The sequence below is a fragment of the Pezoporus flaviventris genome, unplaced genomic scaffold (assembly GCF_033815535.1).
Source record: "Pezoporus flaviventris isolate CSIRO_AGI_PZ_B2104156 unplaced genomic scaffold, CSIRO_AGI_Pfla_v1 ptg000036l, whole genome shotgun sequence".
In the NCBI taxonomy this organism is placed as follows: Eukaryota; Metazoa; Chordata; class Aves; order Psittaciformes; family Psittacidae; genus Pezoporus; species Pezoporus flaviventris.
The window spans coordinates 40,439,981-40,466,129 of record NW_026892584.1 but is presented as its reverse complement, the minus strand read 5'-3'; the positions used below and the strand labels follow the sequence as shown (position 1 = coordinate 40,466,129).

At 37.9% G+C, this 26,149-nt stretch overlaps 1 protein-coding gene across 15 annotated transcripts in view; it reads left to right on the top strand.

Annotated features, from left to right (window-relative positions):
• The window catches only part of CDC42BPB (CDC42 binding protein kinase beta), a 96,430-nt gene that overhangs the window by 60,814 nt on the left and 9,467 nt on the right, over window positions 1–26,149 (top strand). For 5 of the 15 annotated variants that reach the window (XR_009745199.1, XM_061464086.1, XM_061464085.1 and 2 more), the window contains exons 12-30: window positions 1,340–1,473; window positions 2,740–2,982; window positions 4,583–4,693; window positions 5,153–5,397; window positions 5,567–5,672; window positions 6,226–6,350; window positions 7,143–7,248; window positions 9,060–9,208; window positions 9,890–9,984; window positions 10,072–10,151; window positions 11,551–11,601; window positions 12,692–12,781; window positions 13,207–13,296; window positions 13,694–13,799; window positions 16,187–16,323; window positions 16,887–17,026; window positions 18,596–18,677; window positions 22,432–22,648; window positions 23,055–23,117. Coding sequence is in view for 14 of the 15 variants with exons in the window: in XM_061464086.1 (XP_061320070.1) it covers window positions 1,340–1,473; window positions 2,740–2,982; window positions 4,583–4,693; window positions 5,153–5,397; window positions 5,567–5,672; window positions 6,226–6,350; window positions 7,143–7,248; window positions 9,060–9,208; window positions 9,890–9,984; window positions 10,072–10,151; window positions 11,551–11,601; window positions 12,692–12,781; window positions 13,207–13,296; window positions 13,694–13,799; window positions 16,187–16,323; window positions 16,887–17,026; window positions 18,596–18,677; window positions 22,432–22,648; window positions 23,055–23,117 (2,370 nt within the window). In the remaining variant the exon portion in view is untranslated. The remainder of the gene's footprint in view (window positions 1–1,339; window positions 1,474–2,739; window positions 2,983–4,582; window positions 4,694–5,152; window positions 5,398–5,566; window positions 5,673–6,225; window positions 6,351–7,142; window positions 7,249–9,059; window positions 9,209–9,889; window positions 9,985–10,071; window positions 10,152–11,550; window positions 11,602–12,691; window positions 12,782–13,206; window positions 13,297–13,693; window positions 13,800–16,186; window positions 16,324–16,886; window positions 17,027–18,595; window positions 18,678–22,431; window positions 22,649–23,054; window positions 23,118–26,149) is intronic. The other 10 variants (XM_061464097.1, XM_061464093.1, XM_061464092.1 and 7 more) reach the window with 5 other exon arrangements.

Here is a 26,149-nt window from a genome sequence, read left to right as displayed (position 1 = left end):
AGGAAGCATTGAGCATTGCAGAAAAACAAATACTGGCATCTGTCCTGAGAGAAGGCTGACTCATCCATGTCGCTGAAAATCTGTTGTCTGACAATGCTATTAGTTTATCCATGCAAACCTCCTGTTAGCATCTAATTGTTAATTGGAAATTGGTGATAAACAAAATGGTAGTTTTGAATCCTAATGACCTGGCTGAGAGGTTTATAGGGGCCTGTAGGATAGCATAAGTGAGTTCAGATGCTGAGTTTGTTATGCTGGGTTGTTTTTTTCCTCCCTGCAGTTTGGCAATATACCCACTTTGTTAGGTACATGCATTGTAAAAGTCAGCTCTCCTACACAGATTATCCTTCCAAAAAAGGCTATTCTAGTATATGCTGGAGTTAGGTTTAAATCAAAATAGGTTAAGGGGCTACTTCTGCAAATGGTTCAAGTTTATCTAGCTTTTCATCCGTTGTGTCCTTTTAAATATAGAAAGTAACAGTAAGGTCTGTTTTAACAAGTGGCATTGGTTCGTGTAGGGTGGGAGGAGGTTTGTGCTGAAGTGAGAAAAGGAATAATACTTTAATCGTTACAGCAGTGCTTGGGATCCCTGAATTGGGATTCAGGTACAATTTCCTGTTCTGCCACAGACATCAGTGGAACTTGAGAGGGACGGTTATTCCTTGTGCAATTTCTTATTTATTTGTTTAAATAAAGAGTAATTAAAACCAGATGGAGATAGAGATTGGCAGTTGGTTTTCTTGCCAACTTTAAGACTGAGCAGAAATAATAAAGGTGGTTCCTTTGCACTGAATGGTGATAATTTCAAATCAAATTTGTTACATTTTCTTTGAGAGTGAATTCTCAGGGATATGGTCAGTTAGGTCTCCAGCCTTGCTTGTGCAGGATGGTATTTCCTTCCCAGACTCTTAGTTCTTATTTACTCTAGGAAATAGTCTTTTCCTGTCTTGCTGGATGCACTAATGACTGACTGCAACCTTGCTTGTTATATAATGAAAACTATTTACAAGACAAATTACTAGAACTGATATTAGAGCAAATCAGTTTTATTTCAGTGTTTTCAAGGGCTAGAAGATGCTTTCCTCAAAACCAAAATAAAGCCCTGTGCTAAGGCTTTTTCACTTAGAGATCACAGCCTTAAGAGGATTTCTTTAATAGGCTGAGAATATTAAAATTATTTGGAGGTGTCAGTGAGCCAGGATTACCTTAGTCTATAATGGTGAGGACAGGAAACAAGTTGATTTTCCAAGCAAAGTGATGCAAGTTCGCTTGAGTAATGTTGCTTCCTTTATTGGTGTAAATCTGGGACCAGTTATCTTTAATATGCACTAATCTACAGATATAAGTAAACTGGAAGGACAGCTTGCAGATGCAATGGCTTTCCGACAAGAACATGAAGACTCAATGCACAGGTTGAAAGGACTAGAAAAACAGTGCAGAGTGCTGCGGCAAGAAAAGGAGGAGCTTCATAAGGTATTGATTCAAAGATAGATACATTTAAAAATAGTCTTGCAAAGTACATATAGAACAGTTCTGTTGTGATTGAAATTTTAGTGTTTCAAATACTGCTTTTTAAAACTCTACAGAGAATTCGGTGAACCTGTTAAATTTCATTAGCAGTGCAGTAGTTTTCCAAAGTAGCACACCTTCATTTTTGGAAGTTGCTAGGCATCTTGCTTATCTCAACAGTGTTCTGCTAGATGGAACAAGCACCGAAAGAATGGGTTTAGTTTAAATGTAAATTATTCTTAACTGTTCCAGTAGAAGTCTGAGGGCAACCAAGAGAGACTTCAGGACTTTGGGACAAGTGGTTAAGGGGTCAAGAGCACAAGTAGTGTTCTCCTCTATCCTTCTGGTTTCAGGGAATAAAGAGGGAAGAAACAGGAAGAGCCAGCAGATCAATAGCTGGTTCTAGCCTGGTGTCACTGGCAGAATTGTTCTGTTTTGGGTTGGTTTACATGACACCGGTCCTGCTTGTGACAGATGGGGTACACTTGTCTCAGTGGGAAAAGGATCTTTACACAGGAGTTAGAAGGGCTCAGTGAAAGAGCTTTAAACTAGATTTGAAGGGGGAATGGGGAAACAGATTTTAAACTTTTAAGTATGGGAACTTCACAGTTTGTTTGTACTAAGGAACCTTTCTCAGTTTTCTGAAGAATTTCACAAGATTTGCAGCAGCATCTCTGTGCTGGTACAGTGTATTTGATGGGTGCATTCAGTGTGCTGTCTGCATAAACATTCCTTTAAAAATGGTTACTGTTGTACAGGTACATTATTTAGAAGTGAGGTGGTATTCTTGAAGCTGCCACACTAGATGCAGAGTAACTGCTGTCTTGGGATGTCAGTGCAGCTGCTTAGCCAGAAAACAAACAAAAGTGTAAATTAAGAATTAAAAATAATATTTAGAATTGATGTGGGGTGGTTGAGCTTTCAAGTGATGCTTATGTATGTCCAGTTCCTTTTTCCTTGGAAAGAATATATGGGGTTCAAATCACAAAAGATCTCAAGTGGGGACCCATAAGGGTCATTGAGTCGAACTCCCTGCTCCTCAGAGGTTTGACTAACATTACATCAAACATCAGCATGCTTCCTGCCATCCTCAGGGGCTTTGGGCTACAGCTGCCAGTTTGTACTGGGTCAGGCCATTTGTACTGGGATGGGGCTGAGCCCGTACTAGGAAGAGGTGAGGGGATCTGGTTTATGACCCTATATTATATTTTTTTTTTTTATTTAAACCAGCAACTTGTAGAAGCCTCAGAGAGATTAAAGACACAGTCCAAAGAACTGAGGGATGCCCACCAGCAGAGAAAGCTAGCTGTGCAGGAGTTCTCTGAGCTCAGCGAGAGGATGGGAGACCTGCGGTCTCAAAAGCAGAAGCTGTCCCGGCAACTTCGTGACAAAGAAGAAGAGGTGGAAATGAGCATGCAGAAAATTGATGCTATGAGACAGGACATCCGTAAATCAGAGAAGATCAGAAAAGAGGTAGCTTGATAAAATAGCTAACATGTTTCAGCTGCTGCTTATCCAGTATCTCTTATGTAATTGTACTGAAAAATTTGGACTGTTAACAATAATTTACTTTGTCCATCTGTAAGAAATTGCCCCAATTCCTCTTCCATTTAACTTTACTACATTTCACAAAGGACATCTTGACTTTTTTTCTAAATGTTTTACTCATGTATTGGGAAATGAACCAAGGCTGATTTTTATTTTGGAGAAAACCATTCTTACTATAGGCCCAGCTTCTTAGTTCCTTATGTTTTGATTCTTGAAGACTCATAGTCAGCTTGTAATTGTCTTCAGGTGCTTTAACATTGGAGTATTTTAACTTTTTTTAGCTGAATTTTTCTGTTCAGCTGGGGGGAGGAATGTTGATACAGACTAAATGTGTGGTTTTCCTTCCTCTGTAGTTAGTCGTTGTAGAGAAAGTCTGTAGTATCTTTAAGCAAGTTAATTTCCAATTAGTATTATAAGCAATTTATAGTTTTACATAAGATGAAGTGAATAACCAGAAGAGGGCAGAAAAAACAGCTATTGTGGTTTACCTGAAGTATTTTAATCCCTGAAAAATCATGAAATTTTATGTATTTTCTGAGTGTAGAAGAGAAATTTGTTGCTTTATAAACATTGCTTGAAAACGTCTGGCAAATTGAAGGGCAGTCTATGAAAATGTAGTTAAGATATGAAGTTTTCTCAGACTTATCCTTGAATAAGAAGTGGTAGTTAAGTGGGAAGGTTGAAGGGCTATGGCACCATATTTGATTTGTAGGGCTGTGGAACCTTGTCTCTACAGCAGAGTGCAGCAGGGGCATTCAAATGTTGTTACTTATTCAGTTAAATATTCTCCTGTTCTTGTCATTGTAAATTCCTCTGTTCTCCCTTTCCTAATGACTGTATCATTCTTCTATTCAGAACATAGTCTGTAAGTTCATTACTTTGGCCCACAATTCTAAATACAAACCTTTTGAAAACAACTTTGCTAGTTGATTTTGAATACAGAAAAACAAATCTTGCTCTTCCTGTCAGGTTTTAAAACTGTGCCACTGTTACTTGAATTGCAGCAGTTGCCTTAGTTGCCACTAAATCTAAATTGTCTTTCTGATAAGCTTCCTGAAGTTGATAAATGGATGATCAAGTTTATTTTTTCCTTAATTGCAAGGTAAAAGTGTTTAGTGTTCGTGTTTGAAGTATTTTGCAATTATTGGGCTCAAAGGTTGACTTAGTAGATAGTGAGGCATGGAGCTGACCTGTAAATGTGGGAGACTTACTTCTTTCACAACTGCAATGACTTCCTAGTGCCATTTCCTTCTTTTAGCATTAATAGAAGCCATGCAGTTATCCCTGCACATATTGTAGTTTGTATCAGTACAAATAGTCATATAGTAATAGCTCTACTGCATGAGACAGATGGATGCCTGGATAACTGAAAGGAAAACAATTATGACATTGAGATTATTGTTATAGTGGTGTAACATAAAATAGAAATAAGGAAAACTTGCTGCTCTTCCATATGGAGGAAAGGAAATGAATGACACAGATATCACTGTCTTGTACTGAAATGACTTAAAATTGCTCATTACAGCTGGAAGCCCGACTTGAAGAAGTTGTAGCAGAAGCATCAAAAGAACGCAAGCTTCGTGAGCACAGTGAGGTCTTCTCCAAACAACTGGAAAATGAACTGGAAGCACTAAAGGTTCATGTTTTTTGACAAATGTTTACTCATGGCATAAAGAGCTGAAATAGCTTTGCTTACTCAACTGTTGATATCTGTGGGAGCCTTGAAACTACAGCATTACTAGAAACCTGACCTAATAAATCCTGTTAGGATTTCTTTTCTTTTCTTGCTTGAAAGACTCAAATATCTCATTGTACATCAACGTCTTGAAAATGTCCGGTGTATTTAGATTCTAAGCAGATATTAAACCAATGTAGTCCAAATCTGTTATCTCTGCAACCCTTTTGAATCCCTTATTAGGGTCATGGAAGCAGGAGCAGTCACTTAGGGGGTTAATGCTTGGATACAGCCCCTTTTTAAATTAGTGCCAAATAAAAATTTTCCCCAGTGCCACCAATTGGACAGTTCTAATTTTAAATCATATTCCCAAAATATAGGTCTTATAATATCTTCCTGATGATTTATCATCTTCTGCAGCTGAAGCAGGGAGGCCGGACAGCAGGTGCCACACTAGAGCATCAGCAGGAGCTTTCCAAAATTAAGTCTGAGCTGGAAAAGAAAATCCTATTTTATGAAGAGGAGTTGGTCCGACGAGAAGCATCACATGTCTTGGAAGTCAAAAATGTGAAAAAGGAAGTACATGATTCAGAGAGCCATCAGCTTGCACTGCAGAAAGAGATCATGATATTAAAGGATAAATTAGAGAAAACAAAGCGAGAGAGGTAAGCTTTTGGGCATGTTTCATTCATTATGGATTTCTTTTTTTGTGTATTGCATTGCATAGATATCTGTGTGGGCTGGTATTTCACCTTAACTCTGTTTATTCCTGTTTGAAAATCCCAGTCTACAGGGTCAGCAGTGTTACAGTGTGTTTCTATTTCTTGTTCTTAGGCACAGTGAAATGGAGGAAGCAGTAGGAACAATGAAAGACAAGTATGAGCGTGAAAGATCTATGCTCTTGGAAGACAATAAAAAGCTAACAACAGAAAATGAGAGGGTAATTATTTTAAGGAATATTTTTAAGCAAAATATAATTCTTAACTTTCTTACTTTCTGATGTTGAAGTAATCTTCTCATTGGTGAGAACATGATCTGTGAGTGTTCAGGCAGTATCTGAATAAAATAAGTTGGTTTTTGCCATATAAACATCAGAGATCTAGCTAAACAGTAACTTTAGCATCTCAGTTGTGAGATTGATTTCCACAGCTCAGAGAGCATCACCTTCTGATTCCTTCATGAAGGCAGCACGAAGAGCAAAGCATTTACAAAAGACTGCCTGCCTGCTTACAGTTAAACCTCATTCTTCTCAATGACCGCTGCACTTGCTTTCTCTTTTTCCTTTGTTTTGTGTGAACTGGCAATATTTTCTTCTGTGCTAAGGAGCTAGTCTCCAGTTCCACAAAAAAAGAACTACTTCCAGCTCTTTGGTCTGTTCTGGATAGCCCAGGATGGTCTCGTTTGGTCAGATTCTATAGGTGTGTAGACATATGCATGTGTAAAAAGTCTGAAACTGACATAAGTTGCAAAGTAAAATTATTTTTTTATTTCAGCTCTGCTCCTTTGTGGACAAATTAACAGCACAGAACAGGCAGCTGGAAGATGAGCTCCAAGACCTAGCAGCAAAGAAGGAGTCTGTTGCTCACTGGGAAGCTCAGATTGCAGAGATTATTCAATGGTATGTGCTGTTCAGAGATCAGATGGCCTTTTTCAACCTCTGAAATACTGATTGGCTTTTTTTTTTTTTTCAAAAGTATATGTAGGCCCTTTCTCTGTGTCTGGGACCAACAAAAGCATGGTACTTTTGAGTATTGATTAACCCTCTCTCTTCTGCTTTCTAGTCTACTATTGCAAAGTAGTAATGCATATGAAATTGTCAGATGCTACTAAGAACATAGGAGAGGGTTTTGGAATCAACTTGCTTTGTCTCTAATGTGTTCATTAAATCACCCACATTGGAATATTTTGATAAACTCAGGAAGATGATTATGATTTAAATGGTCCATATTAACATATAGGCCGTCACTAGCTGCACTAGGCAAGCACTTGCACTTCATTTACAGGTCAGTTCTTCCCTCTGTTATTTGCTGTTTTAGCAAGCTGTGTGCAAGTATTTTCAGCATGTAAAACAAGAAGGACTTGAAAGTAGCCCTTATAAAAATTGAACAAGCAATATGCAGATTATGTTCTAAACAATAACAGTGAATCTTCACAGAACTCTTGCTGATGGTGGAAGGCAAACTTCAGTTTCCCTAGCAACTCCACAATCAAGAGAATCAGATAAAAGAAAAATCTGAAGCAGACAATTTAAGATATATTCAGCTTCTCGTTGCGGGAGAGTTTTGTCTGCTCAGTCCATTTCTGTTAATGTCCCTAAATCCAGTGCAGACGCTGATTATTTCATGCTGCAGTATTTGGTGCTATGAGCCATGAAACTTTTAAGTAACGGTTGTTTGCAATTGTACAACAGGGTAAGTGATGAGAAGGATGCTCGTGGCTATCTCCAAGCATTGGCTTCCAAGATGACAGAAGAATTAGAATCATTGAGAAGTTCTAGTCTGGGGTCACGAACACTGGTAAGAAAACAGCAAGCATTCAGGCTGTCCTGGGGACATCTAAGAAGCTGTATTTTTACTTTCAGCTATCTGTTCATAATCAGAATTATTTTATAACAAATCCTCTGCTCTGCTTTCTAGTTTTTGCCTATTGCTTGTGAAATCCAACAAGGTAATCTGATCAGAATTTGATAGTTAGAAGTTGAGGACATCCCATCCCTGCAGTGTTCAAGGCCAGGTTTTATGGGGCTTTGAGCAGCCCTGTCTAGTTGAAAGGTGACCCTGCCTGTGGCGGTGGGGGTGGAACTAGGTTATCTTTAAGGTCTATTCCAACCCTAACCATTCTGTGATAGTTCTGTGAATTACAGGGTGAGGTGTTTCATCCTAATATCTGCCATCACAAACTGCGTTAAATAGTACTGTGTTAAACAGTGAGAAGAAGCAATAACTTAAACCATTAAAGAGGAATACAGGAATGTATGGAAGATGCTAGGGAATAATGTTAATTACACTGTGAGATAACAAAGTTTTTCTTTTGTGAACATGTATTAGCTGACAGATATTGTTACAAACTTGTGACACACTGAGAACATGTAGCTTTGTTTACATGCAGAGCAATAAGACCTTATGCCATAACTTTCCCACACAGTAGTAACATGAATTCCCAACAAAATCTGCAAAATAGAAGAGCTCTCACAAAAGAGTATGGTTTCAAAGACAAAACCGCTGTTTTGCCTTGGTAGGTACAAAATGTCCTGCATAAGGAAGGGAGAGCCGTTTGCAGCTAGGCATGGAAGTTCATGTCCCTAGCCATGCCAGTCAACACAGTCTGCTGTGCAAAAAGTCCATTTGTTGCTGGTTTGTAGAAATAAAAAGTTACTCACCCCTTCCAAACCTATAAATAGGAGAGAATAAGAAAAAGTTACGACTTCCTATGAGCTAACATTTGCCTACATCATCAAGAGACTATTATAATATTGAGAAGTTTAATAGGAAAAAAGATCAGAACAAATGCAATTGGCATTTTCTTCTTAGCTACAGCCAGAAAAGAACAATATAAAACAATATGCACTGATTAATAACACTCTCTGTTCTTTATATTACAACTGGGTTTGTAACTTCAGCAGAACCTGATCTAAGACAATTATTTCTCAACATAAAAAATGCCTCTTCTTTTCACAACTGATGTCTGCAAGTTCATGTGTGACTAGAGAGGCAATGTAAAAAATGTAGTCCACACTGCAAATGTGCCTGGTAAAGCTCAGAACATTAGCTTTTGGGGAAGGAGGGCAGAATTGTGTGTTGTATGCGGAAGTATAGCATATACTACTTAGCAAGCCTAAGAATTGTTTAGGTGAGTGTTCTGTGTGTCTTGGGTATCTCAAGACCTGGATCGTTTCATATTTTTCATGGTTTTGCCATTTCTAGTATGTTTTAGATTGGTGTGTTTTACATTAAATATTGACACTGATCTCCTGTTTGGAAGCCTGGTATGTCACTGTGCAAGTTTTATGCCTCTTTTCAAGACTGGACAATGAAAACTAAGTATTTTCAATGGGTTCTCTCAGTTTGACTTCCATGCTTGGTCATCCAGTATTGTGGTTTCAAGCATATTGTGTTTGTTTGGTTTAACCAATACAAAAATTGCTCATTACTTCATTTTTGTGTAACAAAGCCTGTCTGTTGACCAGTTTCTATGCAGCAGGTACACTGTCCATAACTAACTTAAAGGGCATTCTTTGAAGCAGTGTAAAAACTAATTTATGTCTTTGAATAAGAACAGAAATATCTTTAGACTGTTGACATTAATGTTCAGTAACTTACTGCAACAGGATCCACTTTGGAAAGTGCGACGCAGTCAGAAGTTGGATATGTCAGCCAGGCTGGAATTACAGTCAGCCCTTGATGCAGAAATTCGTGCCAAACAACTAGTTCAGGAAGAGCTACGAAAAGTTAAAGATGCAAATATGTCTTTTGAAAGGTAATAAGGTCTTTGGTTCTCTTTGGGTTTGAAAAACAGTTCTGTTTTTCTGTTTGATTTAGAACTGTTTTTTTCAACCAGTTTCTAAACTGCTGATTAGAACAGTAACAACTTTCTTAGAATGGCCCATTGTGCTTGGGATATTGGACTTTGCCAAAAAGATCCAGTTCTACAGACATGTTTCGTACATAGTCAAATGAGAATCCTCAAGATTTCTTCAAGTAAATGTTTCACTGCTGTGAATAGCTTAGTAATGAGATACAGATCTCATTCTCCCTCTGGCACCTGAGGGGAAAAAACATAAAAGCAAATTCAATACCTTTTCTTAGACTAAGCTGAGAATAGGCATATTCTTGAGAATTAAAAGCCAAACTACTCTTAGAATAATTTTGTTTGGCAGGTATCTGCAATGATAGCAAGAGTCTAAAGTACAGTTTTCACTCTCTAGTAGAGTAGTGAGGTACCTGTTCAGGGGGGAAATAAAATTTATCAGCCTTAAAAATGGGAATATTTAAAAAAAAAAAAAAAAAATCACCACTCCTCATTTCCAAAATGGGATGTAGGACCAGGAATTAAATGAAACCTCAGAGATGTAGGGCCAGAAATTATCAACTCTGTGCACTGCTATTTCTGCCTTTGAGATATTTCACATTGAGTTTTGATCATATTGTGTTGCTTTAGTAAATTAAAGGAATCAGAAGCAAAAAATAGGGAACTGTTGGAAGAGATGGAAGGTTTGAAGAAAAAAATGGAAGAAAAATACAGAACAGATTCAGGTAATTAAAGCTACTGTTACTTAACAGAGTTCCAACACCACCTGTGATTTTGCCTTTTAGCTAAGCCTGTTCTGCTTTGGGTTTCAGGTCTCAAACTTCCAGACTTTCAAGATTCCATTTTTGAATATTTCAACACTTCTCCTCTTGCACGTGATCTGACATTCAGAGTGAGTTATTACATTAAGTATCAATAAAAATATGATAGCTGAATTATATTTTTATTATGTAAAATAACACTTGGGCACTATATGGCACGTTTGGATCTGGCATATCAGCCAAATTAGTGTCATGCAGAATTGAATCCCCAGCAGATGTCAGATAGCTTGGCATTTTGTAGAGAAGCTGGTTTCTTTAGGAAATACTCCCAGAAGTTCACATTCATTATTTCTCATTCTAGCTTTTTTGTTTAGGTTAATCTCAAATGTTTGGCTAAATAATTTATATTCAGGTTTTTTTGGAAAGGCTGGCACACCCTGTTACAAATAAGGGATTAAACGCTTTGCAGTTGGAAGATGCCAGTTAATACAAAGAAAAGTACTCATACAGTTCAAAGAGTGTTTAAACAGATATGTAAAATTGTTGGCTCCAGATCTTAATGCAGTGGTTAGAGTAGTAGGAACAGGGAAGAGAACCGGAGCACCCACAGATGTTGGTATAAGTTTATCGTGACACACCCTCTGATCCTAAGAAAACTAATAATACAAATCACAGGTCCAAATGGGCGTTTCACTTTAGAGGGTTTGTGCATTGCCTGAGGAAGCAGCTGTTAAATGCAACATTGAAATCACATTTCCTTACTTCATGAACTCTTGATCCCTGAAGATTTTCCAGGAGGTTTTTTTTCCCTTAATTTTTGCCTCCCCACCCCCCCCCCACCCCTTAGCAAAATGTATAGACAGCTTAGGATAAAACCAAGAGCTGTTATGTTTATGGATCTGAGTTAAAACCTCATTGATCTGGTTAGATTTTATATCTGAGATGTGTACTTTTTTCATATTGTCACTGTTGCTGAAAAGAAAACTATGTCCATGCTGTGGTATTTGCATACACTTCGTGTATGTGCTCTTTCTCAGTCACAAAATGTCCATGCTGGCTTCATTGCTTAAGCAGCGAGGTGTACTGTATGGATGAGATGGAGAGAAGAGAGAGAAACATGATACATGCTGCTATCTGAATAATAATTATTATCTACTGCCCTTGTTACTTTAAAACATTACTTTAAAAAATGACAGTTATACTTAAAACTGTGACATATTGAATATCAAGGCCATAACTAATCAACAGTCCATTCTACAGATCCTGAAATAAATTATAGTTGCCGTGGAAATGTAGGTGACATTTTCTGACAAATTACATTAAAATTGCTGATACTAGATGACTTCTGTTAACAATATTTTTTCATGTGTACTTGTAGTCAGTGTCATCTCCTCTGGGTTAATTTAGTTTGGATAAATATCATTTGGCCATACAAAACATTTTATTTAGCTAGCCTAGTAATATCCTGTCTGAAGTTTTGTTGTGGGTGATAAGTGATCATTTTTATCCCTCATATCTGTTACAACAAAGGATTCTGTTTCTTCTTCGTCTACATCTTCTCTGCTAGCCTTTTGGGAAGAAGTAAGTTTTTGCAAGTAGTTTTGTCTCCTTGTTGTGACCTGTCGTAGTAAAAAAGGCCTTCTAAAACTAGATATTTTGCTTTCTTGACTTCTCTATAATTTAATCCACTAAACCTCTTACAGGCTTACTTTCTTATGTTTTTATTATCTATATGGCTAAAGCTGAATCACACTTAGAATTTTCAAATAGTTCATATTACATAATGGTAGAATTTGATCTTAACTGGCCTAGCTCTACCAATCAATTCATAACTCAAAAAATAACAAATATCTGAATATATTTAGTGAGCTAGCTGAACTTGAGCTGTCTTCTTGTCTAAACTGGCTGGGAAGTGAGTGATTCATTACTTGGTGCCTTTAGTGCTAATTACATCATTGATGTGATGTCTAATCAGATGTTTGTTAATCATGATTTTCATGATGTCCTTAGAGTACAGTAATACAGTGTCCTACTTCCACATCCAGCTGCTTTAGCTCTGGAATTGTAGCATACTTCCCCCTTGTGCTGGCAAATAGTAGTTGCTAATTTAAGTGTGAAATTAATAGAAGGCTTGTAATGGATGCTATTCATCAATTTTAGTGAAATATAAGTCAATGTGATGAAGGAGATGTGATTCTTTTTAATAACAGAGGCCAACCTTTTTTAAACAATTATTTAAAAGATGGTGTAGCACTACTTTAAGAATTTTTCTTTTGGCAGAATTACTGGCTGCTGTGTGCTATAAAAATCCTATTGTAGTAAGCTACCATGAGAAATAAGCTATTCCATGGCTGATTGCCAAGCTTCTCAGACATCATTCCATACCTGCATGTAAGAGATTAGACACAGCCTTGCTGGGAGAAGGTGGCTGTTGCAGCATTTATGCTGCCTATGTTTTGCATTTCAGTACTTCCGGTTTTACAGCTTTTCCATCAGGTGGCAGGGTTCATTTTGAGGAAAAATTTTATTTGTTTTTCTCCAGAGTGGAAAGTTGTTAGAGGTATGTGTACTGCACATAGAAATCAGCGTTGGTTTTTGCTTCCATCTTGTTGATGTGAGAACACTTCATCAGATCTGTGGTATCTAAACATGCTTGCTGTCACTTTTGCAGACCAGTTCTATTAGTGAGCAGGAAACCCAGGGCCCCAAGTCGGAAGTTTTACCATCTACTTTGGTTGTAACTGCAGAGCAACAACAAGAAGTAAGAGCGGTTTTTTTACCCTGAAGAGTAATTCACTAGAAAGTCTCTGTCTTGTTCATGATAAATACATGCTGCAGCATTCATTATGAAGAAGAAGGATTGAATGTTGCTTATTTACAACGTGTCAGTGTTAATTGCAACTGCTTTGAGGACATCTGCAAATGAAACCTTTTTGCTGGCTCTGTGTATGTTGGTGTAACTCATTTACGTATGTTTTCTGTATTGCTGCTTGTGTTTTTGTGTGCAGGCTTTCCTGTGAGTGCTTTAAAACACAATCTGTTTCTCTTAAATCAGAATGGCAATGTAAATGATGATAAAATTGTTAATAATTTGAAGAAAAAGAAAGGAAAAAAATCAGACCACAATAAGCTTTGCCACCCCAATCTTGAAACAAATTCTTGAAGCCTCATTTTGCTCAATTACAGTTTTTTGTGATTCAGGAACCAATTCGGCTTCAGAGGATGCCTGCTGCTCCTTCCCCCACCATTCAATCCATTTCTCTAGCTGTACCAAAGGTAGGGGGACTGTGCTAACCTTATTATAAAGAACAAAGGAAAAAATGCCATTTATAAATTAGCCCTCTGTGTTTGTTCTTGTCCTGTTTGGGTTTGTCATGTGTTTGCTTGTTAGGTCTGTGTTTTTAATCAAATGTTTCCACATGCAAGTTGGTGGGTTTTAATTTGTCAGAAGGGATGATAAGAAATGGTTGTAGGTTTGGGTTTAAGTGTCTTATGCAGTTGGAAATAAAATTGTCTTGCAACATCTTTTACAAGCTGCACTTACTTGAAAGAAGCCCAGGTTTCATAATGTACACTCTGATACACTGGAGGGTGGTGAAGGGAGTTGCTTCTATTACATAAGTACAGAAAGTAAAAATTGTATTGTTTTTTTTATCCTGAATGTGTCTTTCAGCCTAAAGCTCATCAGCTCAATATCAAGTCGTTCACAAGCCCCACTCAGTGTAGTCACTGCACTTCTCTTATGGTGGGATTGGTTCGACAAGGTTATGCCTGTGACGGTGAGTCAGTTAAACTTTTTGTTTTCAGCAAGTCCCTGAAAAATTGTCCCAAAACTCTAAAGTAGTCTAGCACAACCATTTCCACGGAGAGGGAATGAGAGGTGTAGCTGCCACTGACTGGTTCTCCTTTCTCCTATATCATCATCAGACTTCTAAAATCAAAGAATATAAGCCCTCATGGTTCCCTTTCATATTGCTAATTAATTCTGCTACCTTTAGTGTTGTTACATTGTGAGTTGGGAGTTGGAAGTGGGTAAGCAGGACTGCTTTATGCTTCCATAGTGGAGAAGACTACAGCAATGCTCTGGTACCAGAAATCTGAGTCTGTCTGTTTTGTGCTATCCTGATTCTAAACCCCATATGTTGGGAGGACCATTTGCTGGGGCTTTTGACCTGTAGCCTGTCTCACTGTCCATTGGTTTTATTTACAGTGCTTTCTGTGATGCATGTGTCACTATTGAATTCAATGTTTGAGTATATGGAGGAATTTTATTTGAAAATATTTATCTGTACCTTGATTAGACACATGAACACACAAATCTGTTGAAGGCAGCACAGTGTAAATAACCTTATGTATGTCTGTGCCCAGCTTAGTTCTTGCTAGTGAAACCCTCTCCACTGACACCTTCAGTATCATATTCAGATTGCTTCATCTGCCCTTCAGGATTTTTTTCCTGGAAGATCTTCTGGTGTCAGCTCTTCCCCAGGAGCACCTATGCTCCGCCAGCACTTGCCCTGGGGCTTCCTTTTGTCTCCTGTTGATGACAGTTCTAAACTCTTGTTTTGCATCTCTTCCTGCAAGTATGAAATGGCATTTTTCCCTTAGTGTAGCTGTCAGATTTGGTTTGGGGGTTTTTTCTCATATTTTGGTGAAACTCTGCATGATTAGTTTTCCAGTTTGCGTCTTCTACTCCACGTAGTGATAGCTACAGGAAAAAAAAAAAACAACAAAACCACAATCATTTTGACCTGAGAATACAGATGACTCCAGTAGAACAAAATTTTGCAATGTTCTACTCCCACACACTTGCTTTTCCCAATTCCCCCTCTTTTTAATGCTGGAGACTATGGTAAAATACAGCTGCACTTCTAGAGGCCTGTGGAACTGGCTGTATCCTGTGGATTTTCCCTATTTAGGTAACCTGTGTGCTTTGATATTCACAGTCACAAATACTTACGATGCCTCCTGAAAGAGCTGAATTTATTATCTGGTCTTGGAGAGCACATGCAGCACTTTCCATGCATGACTTTTTGGTAACCCCTGTCCTTCTGGGAGCAGACCACAGCTCAAAGAACAAGCTGGAAAGGCTGCTCTGGACTGCCCTCTCTCCTGGCTGTTCCCTCAGGCATCATGAGGAGGGGGTTTGTAGGCCAGTCTGTAGCTCTAGCAGAGAAACAGGCTGTCCCCAGGTTTACTGGAATCCTTTGACCCTTTGTAACTATGGGACTGCATGTGGATAGAGTATCTGCCAAATGCCCAATTCTGAGAATATGGCTAGGAGAAAGCAGAGAATAGAGCACAGTGCTGTGCCACTCGCACTGCCTTCCCAAGCCTACTGGTAGAAACAGGATAGCTGGGACAAACCAGCAAAGTCTCCGTGGAAAGATCTGGCCCATAAACTGTGGGTCAAATGCCCTGATATCATGTGTTAATTCATTCTGCAGTTCTTGTAGTCTATCTCATGTGAAGTGGTGGATATGCTGAGTTTTTGCTGTGTAGCACTTCTGTGTGAAGCGCTTTATAGACAGGAGAACTGGAAACCCCTGTCTCTTGCTAAGTACACTGTGGTGTAAATGATAAGAAAGGATGCAACAATTAGTATAGTTAAACTCTATGTCCCTTTCACCACACAGCATTTCAGTCTTTGTCCCCTGGTTTTTACTTTATTAACGCTTTCAACTCTATTGCCTGTGTTTAATAGTTTAACCCCTTTTTTTTTGTCAGTTTAGTTTTACTTTTTCTTTGCATTATTCTTGCATACTTGGATCAAATTAAACAGCTACTATATTTCTTTCCTATCACTGCCCTGTAATTTTTATTCCTTCTTTAATAGTTTTTCAATTCAGTGACTGGGTTAGTTGCTGCTTAATACCAGTGAGGCTGACCAACTCCTTTTCCTTCTGGAAAATGCTTTCATAAGTTGCCTTGAAATCTGGATTCAGTTCCTGCCCTTTGTAGAAGTAATAGGCTTAAAAGAGACAATAAAAGCACTTTGGAGAGTCTCATACTAGGTGTGTTCAGTTGTTTAGCATAGTGGGCTATTGCAATATTTGACTGTCAGTTTCAGTGTGATTAATTGATTTGCTGAGCATAAGGTTAACCTATGTTAATCTTCTGTTATGACTTATACAGGCGTTTCACTGTGCATTTTCTCTTTTGTACTTAGTGTGTTCATTTGCATGCCATGTTTCCTGCAAGGATAGTGCACCTCAGGTCTGTCCTATACCCCCTGAGCAAGCCAAAAGGCCTCTTGGAGTAGATGTGCAAAGAGGAATAGGAACCGCCTATAAAGGTTATGTAAAGGTAACAGTCTTTTGTTCTTGGACAAGAGAATACTAAACTCCACTTAGAGCTATGCAGGTTGGAACCTCTAAGTACGTTTAAACAGATCTCCTAAACTGTGCTAAAGCCTTAGGGCTTTGTGTGCCGTCAACTTATTTAACCTTCGTTGCTTTAAATGTGGGAGAAATGGTTGGTTTTACTGGAACAGCTAAAGGTTAGTAGATTAGTAGCTACAATGTTCGTAAGTGGGGGGGGGGAAGCATGTTTTGAGGAAGAATTGGTGTCATCGTTGATGTAAGCATAATATAAAAGATAAACTGTCCTACCATTTTGGCATTTGTGGAATATACAAGCCCCATTGTTTGTCCTAGTGCTACCTAATATATTTATTAAACTGTAACAGGGAATGGTTGAACTTAAGGAAAAAGATTGTTTGATTACTTGACATTTTTAACTCTGTTTTGAAGAGCAAGTAGAACATCTTTCAATACCATTGATATAAGTATAAGCTTTTCTAAATGTCTTGCTTTCTGTGCCTACTACATGTGCTTACATTTAATAAGCAATCAGTTATTTATATGCAGGTCCCAAAGCCTACAGGAGTTAAGAAAGGGTGGCAGAGAGCTTATGCAGTTGTCTGTGACTGTAAGCTGTTCTTATATGATGTGCCTGAAGGAAAATCCACCCAGCCTGGAGTTGTTGCAAGTCAAGTCTTGGATCTCAGGTTCGTATTATTATGACAGAGTAGAAACCCTCTGTATTTTTTTTTTACTATCAGGAATATTTATTTATAGTACATGAGAAACTAAGATCATGAGAGCTCTGTCCAACAAGACTTGTGTGTTCTGTATATAGACTGCAGCTAATAGTTAGGCTAAATTGGTTGTCTCAATAGCAAGTCACTGAAGTGTCTTTATAGTCACTTATACTACAATCACTAATATTTACAATGTTACTAGCATGGTTCTTCCTTGAATTCCATATGCACACATAGAAAAAAAAAATAGACTTTGTTAGATTGCTTTTCCCTGCCACGCACTCTGACCTCAACCTCAAGTCACAGATCATCCCATACCCAGTAATTTCAGGAACATTATTAAAACAGAAGTAGTCTTCAGAAAAACACCAACTAATTGGCAGTAAAAGTAGTTTTGGCACTGCCTTCTGACAGAAGTTACTTTTTCATGGTGAACCACTTCAACCACTGAGTACTGTCTGCAAAAAGATCTGAGACTCACATTGATCAGAGTAACCAATAAGTTTCTTTGTTTCCATTTATGGAAATATCAAGAAAGTGTAATACCTTTTAATGTTACAGCACCTTCTGTCTCTGTCAAATATAAAGTTTGCTTGCACACGCACCTTGATCTGAATTTTTTCCAGGCAGTAGGACTGTGAGCTTGCACCAGTGCTGTTCTGTTCTCGCATTTATTCTCAGTCAGTGTCAGCTCTCTCTGACATGCTGACAGCAGGAGCAGAAGTGTGGAAGTGTTGCAAATAGCAGCATTCACATCAGTGCATTGCTTGAAGCAACTTAGCCAGATACTGTATCAACTGTCCAATGCTTTATCTGCTTATTGTAGCTGCCTCTTTGAATCTGTCTTCTGAGGATTCTTGGATGTTTTAATAGATGTTAACCACCACAGCTATGAATTCTAGCATGAGCAGGTTTCAGGCATTAGTGTCATCTTTACACTAAAATTGGCAGTTACGGTGATCAGCTTGGTCATATTCAGTTTAAAAAGGCTTGTGTAGTCAAGCCCTCTGGGGTGGAGCACTCTGAAATGCAAAAGTTGTTCCGATGTCTGTTTATTTTACTGTAATAGAGAATAAAATCTAGCTGTTTTGAAAACCCTTATTTGAATCCCACAAACTATAATTATGTTGCCAAGAGCTTTTTATGTAATTTTTCTTTTTTTCCAAAGGCCCTTCTCTTGCTACACATTGAGGTATGAATTATTCATTTCTAATGTGTCTGCTGGGCTGGAAGAGCAATATACTTGCTGCTAATTGTAGATTAGATGTGGCTGGTAAACCAAAACTACATAAAGCCACCCCACTTAACTTCAGGTGGACGAACTGACACATCCTAAATGCTGTAGAAATGTAACTAAAGCTTGTGAGTTGTTTAGGTCAAGGATTGTTAGAGCATAACAAGCAGTGATGGCAGTTGTGACCTCTGTGCGGTGCTAGGAGATTGCAGCCTATTGAAGCAGTTGCAATATCAATTAGATTTTGTTGAATAATGTTAGTGTGGGCGTATATGTGATTCTCTTGCTCTCTTTCTTACTAGAGATGAAGATTTTTGTGTGAGCTCTGTCCTAGCATCGGATGTAATACATGCAACTCGTAAAGACATCCCTTGCATATTCAGGGTAAGGCTATCAATTTACCTTTAAAGAAAACACAAGCTAATTATGAGTGTTTTGCTTTGACAGCAAAGTACATTACCCATATTTAATGTTTAAGTTACGCAGAAGTATAAGAATTTACATGGGGTTCTGAAATGCGTAGAGGAGCAATGTGATACTCCTCTTATAACTGAATTGTAAAGAACAAAGTTCTCCTTCTTTTGTTACTTCCTTATATACAATGCTCGGCTTTTTTTATTTTCTTGATTATAATATTTTAGTCTCCTCTTCCATTGGTATTACCAGATCCTGGTTTTTCTTTCTTGGCTTTGGAGGACTCTTGCTTTAGGAACTGATGCTGTAACACAGTAGTCTGAAGCTGGGTTGTGCTCACTGATTCTAGTTTTTGTCATGTGTTGTCTTGTATATTAAAAAAAATAAAAAATAAAAAAATGAAGTTTCAGTTTCCTTAATTCCATATTGAAGTATAATAGAAAAAAAAATTAGAAAATAATTGGCTTAGGTACAATATCCTCTTGAGTGTATCTTCTCTCTGAATGCTGTTTTTCGTTTTTAATAACATGAACATCTTTCCTAGGTTTTATGTGGATTATATTTAATCTGAAATTTTAAAATACAGAGAAGAGTAGGTCGGTAACCATTATCTACAATGTCTTGCATTTAAATACACAGACTCACTGTTTTCATAGTCTCTGATCCTCAGTCATACAGAATCAAGTCGGTGGAACATGGAAGCCAAAGAGCTGACAGTCACATGCAGTCCAAATCTTTTGGTCCTTTAGGGTTTTGCATTGGAGATGTCTCGGCTACTTGAATGCTTCAGTGGGTTTGTTTTTCATAGAATCATAGAATAGTTAGGGCTGGAAAGGACCTTAAGATCATCTAGTTCCAACCCCCCTGCCATGGGCAGGGACACCTTACGCTAAATCATATAACCTAAGGCCTCGTCCAACCTGGTCTTGAACAGTGCCAGGGATGGAGCATTCACAACCTCCCTGGGCAACCCATTCCAGTGCCTCACCACCCTAACAGGAAAGAATTTCCTCCTTATATCCCATCTAAACTTTCCCTGTTTAAGTTTTAACCCGTTACCCCTTGTCCTGTCACTGCAGTCTCTAATGAAGAGTCCCTCTCCAGCATCCCTATAGGCCCCCTTCAGATACTGGAAGGCTGCTATGAGGTCTCCACGCAGCCTTCTCTTCTTCAGACTGAACAGCCCCAGCTTCCTCAGTCTATCTTCATACAGGAGGTGCTCCAGTCCCCTGATCATCCTCGTGGCCCTTCTCTGGACTTGTTTCAACAGTTCCATGTCCTTTCTCCTTTTATGTAGAAATATTTTCTGCAGTGAATTTCTATCCTTTAGTTTACTACTACTTTAAGTTTTGTTTTACTTTTTTTCTAAATGGGTTTTGTTTGTTTGATGGGTTATTTTATTCCCATCTGCCTGCTTTCTTCGCAAATTAGCAAACACAGAATACTATGGGAAGCAACTTCTGAGGAGAGAAAATGAGCTCTACAGAATGGTGGTTGATTTGTTTAAGAACAAGGCATTCATACATTATAACCTGCCTGACTTGCTGCTCTAATTTCTGCCTGCAGTTTTTAACTGAAAATGTATCGAAGAAAAAAGTCAAATATAACCCCATGTAAGAATACTTGGATGGATAAACATGACAAAATGTCTCCAGTTTGATCAGGTCATCCCCTACTAAAGAGATCTGATATGAATTATCTATAAGTCTGGTTTGTGATTGTATCCCTTTAGATAACCTTTTGAAGGGGCCAGAGAAAGCTGCCAAAGTCCACCTCTCTTCTCAGTTTTATATTCTCCTTCAAAAAAGGAATTTCTAAAACTGGAAACCAGTAATACCTGATATAAGAGAGTTTATTTTCTGCATTTCATTTATTGCTAGTTTTGCATCTTGCTGACATAATGACATAGAGTGACTTCTACACAACAGCTAAAACTGTTACTTTACATCATCTGTGTAAAAATCTGATCCTTCTTTCATATGTATAATTTCATGTAACAGTTATATTGGTAGCCACCAAAGACAGATTTTCATTTCTTTTTGATCTTCCATCACCAGAAAGCAATACGAGAATGCTACCAAACACTAAAATATTGCCACCTCTAACCCCCCATGAAACCAGGAAGAGGAAGAACTTGTCTCAGACTCCTATCTCTCCTTGGTAACCAGATTTTAAAGCTGGATATTAGGCCATCGAACACTGTAGTTTAAGTGCTGCCATTGATACATGGCTGCCAAGAGTATCTGTAGTGGAGTCCTTACACAGTTTAACAGTTTGAGCTAAGGAGCCTTGAGTTTCAATAGCAAACACTGGATTTCTTGTATGATGAATAATGCTATTTCTATTATGACCAACTTCTCTGATTTTTTATTTTTTTTTTTTTCCACATTTGCCTGCATTAAGATGCCTCCCTCAAAAGACCAAGGAGTCTAGTCGTAGATCAGAAGCAAAGCCATAGCTGAAGTCAGATTTGGTTTGGTTTTGTTTTCAGATTTAGAAATATTATCCGTTACACCCCCATCTTTAAAATACTAATGCTTTGTTACAGCTTAGATGTGAACAAAGCTTGGTGCAGGGTAATAACAACTACGAGCAATTGGAAACTACTCAGTTCTTTTCCTACTGCTTTTCACTTTCATTTTACTTCTGAAGTTCTGTCTTTGACACTATACTGTCCCAAATTTACTTTCAGATATATTTTATCTTTAAGATGAGTGTTAATTGTTTAGTTCACTCTTCTGGGAAGAGTGTGTTGCTTAACTGTATCATCCACCTTTACGGTGTTTTTCTTATCAAGGCATATAGGCTGAAGGTGTGTTATTCCATGCTACAGCCTTCAGTTCTGCACTTCTGTGGCTTTTGCTGCCTTTTTCTGTTTTTTTCTAAAAGTCTGTTCTGAGGACTGATAATGGCTAATGGCCTGTTTGTCTGTGACTGAAAGCACAGTTCCCATGATCTCACAAACACTCCAGTCTCTTCATACAGGACACAAAACTTAGGTTAAGAACTACTAAGTGCATACTTTGGACAACAGAAAGGTTTTGGATAGTTTTTCTATTCAGACTGTGTTCTGCTTTGAGATCCTTAGGACAGTTTACTGAAAATTAGGTGAAACCACAGTGATTTCCTTTTAACATGGGGAAGTGGGAGAATGCAGTATTTCAGTCTCAAAACATTGCTTTTCTTTAGAGCTTTTAATGCACATATAATGTGCTCTTCCTCCTGGACAAATACTTTGAAAATCAAGTAGCAAAATCAAAATGCAGAACTGACCCTAGCAATGCCATTGTGTTTAAATGCATCTGACTGAGAAAGCATGTGAGTCATTTAAAATAAGTTATTAAAAAATGGGGGGGGGGGGGGGGGGAAGGAATTAGGACAAATTAGGGCATGCTACTGCAATTTCAGTTCAGAGCAGGAATGAACCTTTTACTGCAATGTGCCGATTATTGTAGGAAAGGAATGTAGCGTACATTGCCCATATGTTAGGATTCAGAATAATTAAGCAAGACTGAGTATTTTTAAACAAAGCCACTGTAGCTTGTGTGGGGTTCTTTGAAGCACTGTGGTCGTATTAGCTGTGTGCTGCGTTGATTATCCCTCAGGTACATCATCGCGTTGTCATGAAAAAAGTGTATTTTACTTTCACACTTCTGTGATGTATATAATACTGACAAAAAAAAGCTTTTATTACTCTTATTAATTTAACTCTCTCTGTTAAAAGGTGACAGCTTCTCTCTTAGGTTTGCCTTCAAAGTCTTGTTCTCTACTCATCCTGACGGAAAATGAGAATGAGAAGAGAAAGTGGGTTGGAATCCTAGAAGGGTTGCAGTCTATCCTCCACAAAAACAGACTGAAAAACCAGGTTGTGCATATTCCACAAGAAGCTTATGACAGTACACTGCCTCTTATTAAAGCAAGCTTAGCTGCTGCTATTGTAGGTATGTTTGCTTTAACTTTCATAAGTGCATGAGGGTTGTTGAAGCTTTTAGATGGGTTTCTGTAGTGAGAGCCCTGACACCTTGAAATAAATTCCTCACCTGAATTCCTTTGTAGGAGTTTAATAACATGGGGAAATGCTAGTCTTGCATTCATATTCAGATTTCTTCATCCACTTAGAGTAAATAATACTATTCAGCTGTTCAACAGGTTGTTACAGAAATATGATATATAGCATGCATTTGACAGACTGCATGAAGTGAAGCAAAATTGATTTGCTGTTGAAAATCTGTTTGTCCAGAAGTTTTTCCAGCTGTTCAAAGCAAACAGTCTGTTTTAAAGAGAAGATTAAGTGGAGCTGAATTAATAGCCTTTTTTTGTTGTTGTTATTTTCCCTTCCTGGTTTAGATCAAGATAGAATAGCAATTGGATCAGAAGAAGGGCTGTATGTGATAGAGGTGACCCGCGATGGTAAGTTAGGCCATAATGCATGCAGTAGTTGCACAGAGAATAATGAGCTCCATCACTTCTAATGCTGTTATAGGTTATACAACAGCCCTTCATGTATGTTAAGTACTCAGTTAATTGATGAGAAGGAAAAGTGAATGTGAGATACAAGCACTAATTTTATCATTATCATTACATTCAATTGACTGGCTGAAATTAAAGGGATGAGTTACTGAGCATATTCTGACACATTCTCACCTAAACTGTGTTCCCACAGCAGGTAACAAAATGCTTCAGCACACAGAGCACGCACAGCCCACGCAGCAGCAGTTGATGTACAGTGGCACTTACTAAATAGAACTTGAATTGAGCAAGAAAAACTTGACATCAAAGCAGACTTACTCCAGCTTGTATCATCGACACTGGCATGAATTAGAAGTTAGGCAGCCAGGGCAAGCAACGCAAGAGTTCGTAGACTTCCCATTAAAACAACTACATATTGTTGTCTATTTCTTCCAGAAATTTCGCAACCACTTGCATTCTGTTTCCTGATGATGGCCAAAGCAAATGCCTTGCTTGCCCACTTTCCATTATCTCTTAATCTCCCTGACCCCATGCTTCCTTCTGAACCTGCTTTTTCCTTCCTGCTCTTAATGAATTCTGCCCTCTGCTTTGGGAAGAATGGAATCCATTTAGCGTGGTCTTCCAGAGGACTTACCATGTACATTCCATAAATTCACAGTGTGCCCCAGATACCAAAGCAAAGCATATGCTGCATAGTCACTGGGCAGCACAGGCTTATCCCTCTATTGTATTATTAGGCATCACAGCTAGGGAGTAAGGGAAGCATTTTTCCCTTTACCCTGATACACTGAGCACAAGTGCAAGTAACAGTGGGAGACATGCCTTGGTATGGTGGGGAAAGCGTGGAGGCCAGAAGGATTGCTAGCACATGAGTACGGGGATATTTGGGGTCAATCCATACAAAATGCAGTTTTAAGCATGGAAAAGCAAAGAACAAGTCTGGTTAATTTTGCTGTCTGTTTCCAATGTAAGATATTTTTATTTTGAACAAACAAATGAACAAAAAAATGAATAAACTAATTGAATTAAACTGAATTTGTAGAAGTTAAGTAATGTATTTCTAAGAAGCAGTGCAGATTTAAAATACATTCATCTACTACCATTTATCCTTTTCCAAATTACCTTAGGATATATTTGTTGGGTTGTGTTTTTTTTTTCTCTGAATTTAAAAGCACCAAACATACCTTTTAAAATTTCTCATAACTCCTGAGGCACTCTAAATTTAGACAACACTCTAAATCCATGTTTTTTTGTGGTATAAGAGGTAACAACCTTGGCTTTCTGATAGTAGTGTTTCTAACAAAATACCCAGTGCTCTCTTCACCTGTATTTATAACCTTTAAGCTTGTTTTTTTCTGGTGTCTTTAACTATGTGGGAATTGAGGATGTTGAGGTCAGTAATACAGATTTGTGAAATTAAGAAGTGCCATTTCCACATTTGGAAAAATCACTGAGACACTCCTGAAATATCCCTTTGATTGTTTTCAGTCATTGTCATTCCAATTTCAATGGAAGAACTTGAATTTCCTTTTTCAATGCAATTTAGTTTGTTGCAATTTAAAAGTTGGATTGCAGTCATGCTAAAAGTTGTATTTCAGTGTAAAATAAAATAGCGAATAGAGGTTTTTAAAGACTTACTTGACTTTCAGAAACAAATGAAGTCAGGGGTGTGATTTTTGGGGCCAGAAAGCGAAATGTTACTGCTGCTTGTTGCTTGGAATAAGGCATTGCCCATTTCTGGGAGAATCTGCACTGCAGAGTGAGACAGCAGGTATTTGAAATTCTTTTTAGCAGTAATAAATGCCGTTCCTTTGAGCAAGCTTCCAGTGGTCACCGTTCTTTAAGTATTTAGATATAAAAATAACTTTTGATGCAAATAATTCCAGAGATTCCAGTACAGCTTCATGCGTAAAAGAAAATTGTGCACTGAATTTAAAAGGTCATTTCATGAATGAATGATTATCTGCATCACCATGTCATATGGAAATGTGAAAAGGATTTACCAATTTTGGTTTTAAATTATAAAATGTTTTGCAGGGGGTTTCTATGGCAAGTTCCTGTATATTAATAGAATTTTTATAAATTGTAATCCCTTATTTTATGGCAGGTGTAATTTTCAGTATTAATTAGCTGCTAGCTGCTCATATCAAAGGTCTTTGGTCAGAACATAACTCAGTTCTTGACAAGTAAACTAAACTGTAAGCTGAAGTTGGAGCTAGGGAAAAAAACAATCTTTCTCTGTGGCAAAGTTCCAAGCTGGTTATTTCATAGAACATTTCTTGAGACATATCATCTATTTGTGCAAGGGGGAGAGACACCACAAAAGCACTTGGATTTGTAATCTGAACAGCCAAGGTTGTTCCAAAGTTTACAGAATTTGGTAACTTGGCATGGTTATTCAACTATTGGTGAAAAAAATGCATAAAATCTCTAGTTTACTTTTTAAAATTATTATTCACAAATATTTTTAATACATTCAACTAACAGAAAACTGAAAGATACATTTTAATATAACTGGCTTATGCATATTATGTTTCCTAGTTTGGAATTGGCTCATGTCTTCTATTTGTTCTCCATGAAATATTCAGTACTTTCCTGAAAGTGCCTGTATACCCACAATCCCCAAAGCAGAACATACTGTACCTAACCCTCTTAGTTGCCTCTAACCCTGTTTTAAAGAATGTAAAACTCCCCAGCTTCCATGGTAGCCTAACTAGTCCTTAGCTGTGAGAAGGCTTTTCCTGGCACCTGTCCTAAACCTCTCTCACTGCAGCTTAAATTGGTTCCTCCTTATTCTTTCCCCATCACACAGCATTTTTTGCCTTTCCATATGAGTGTTTAACACCTGCTTACTATTCTGCTTCTGTGTTTGGCTAAGACATTTGCCAGCAGTACAGCATTTTTTATACTCAATTATCATCATTAAATAGTTTGTATTTCTTCACTTTGTGTTCTGCTAATTTGGTCATCTT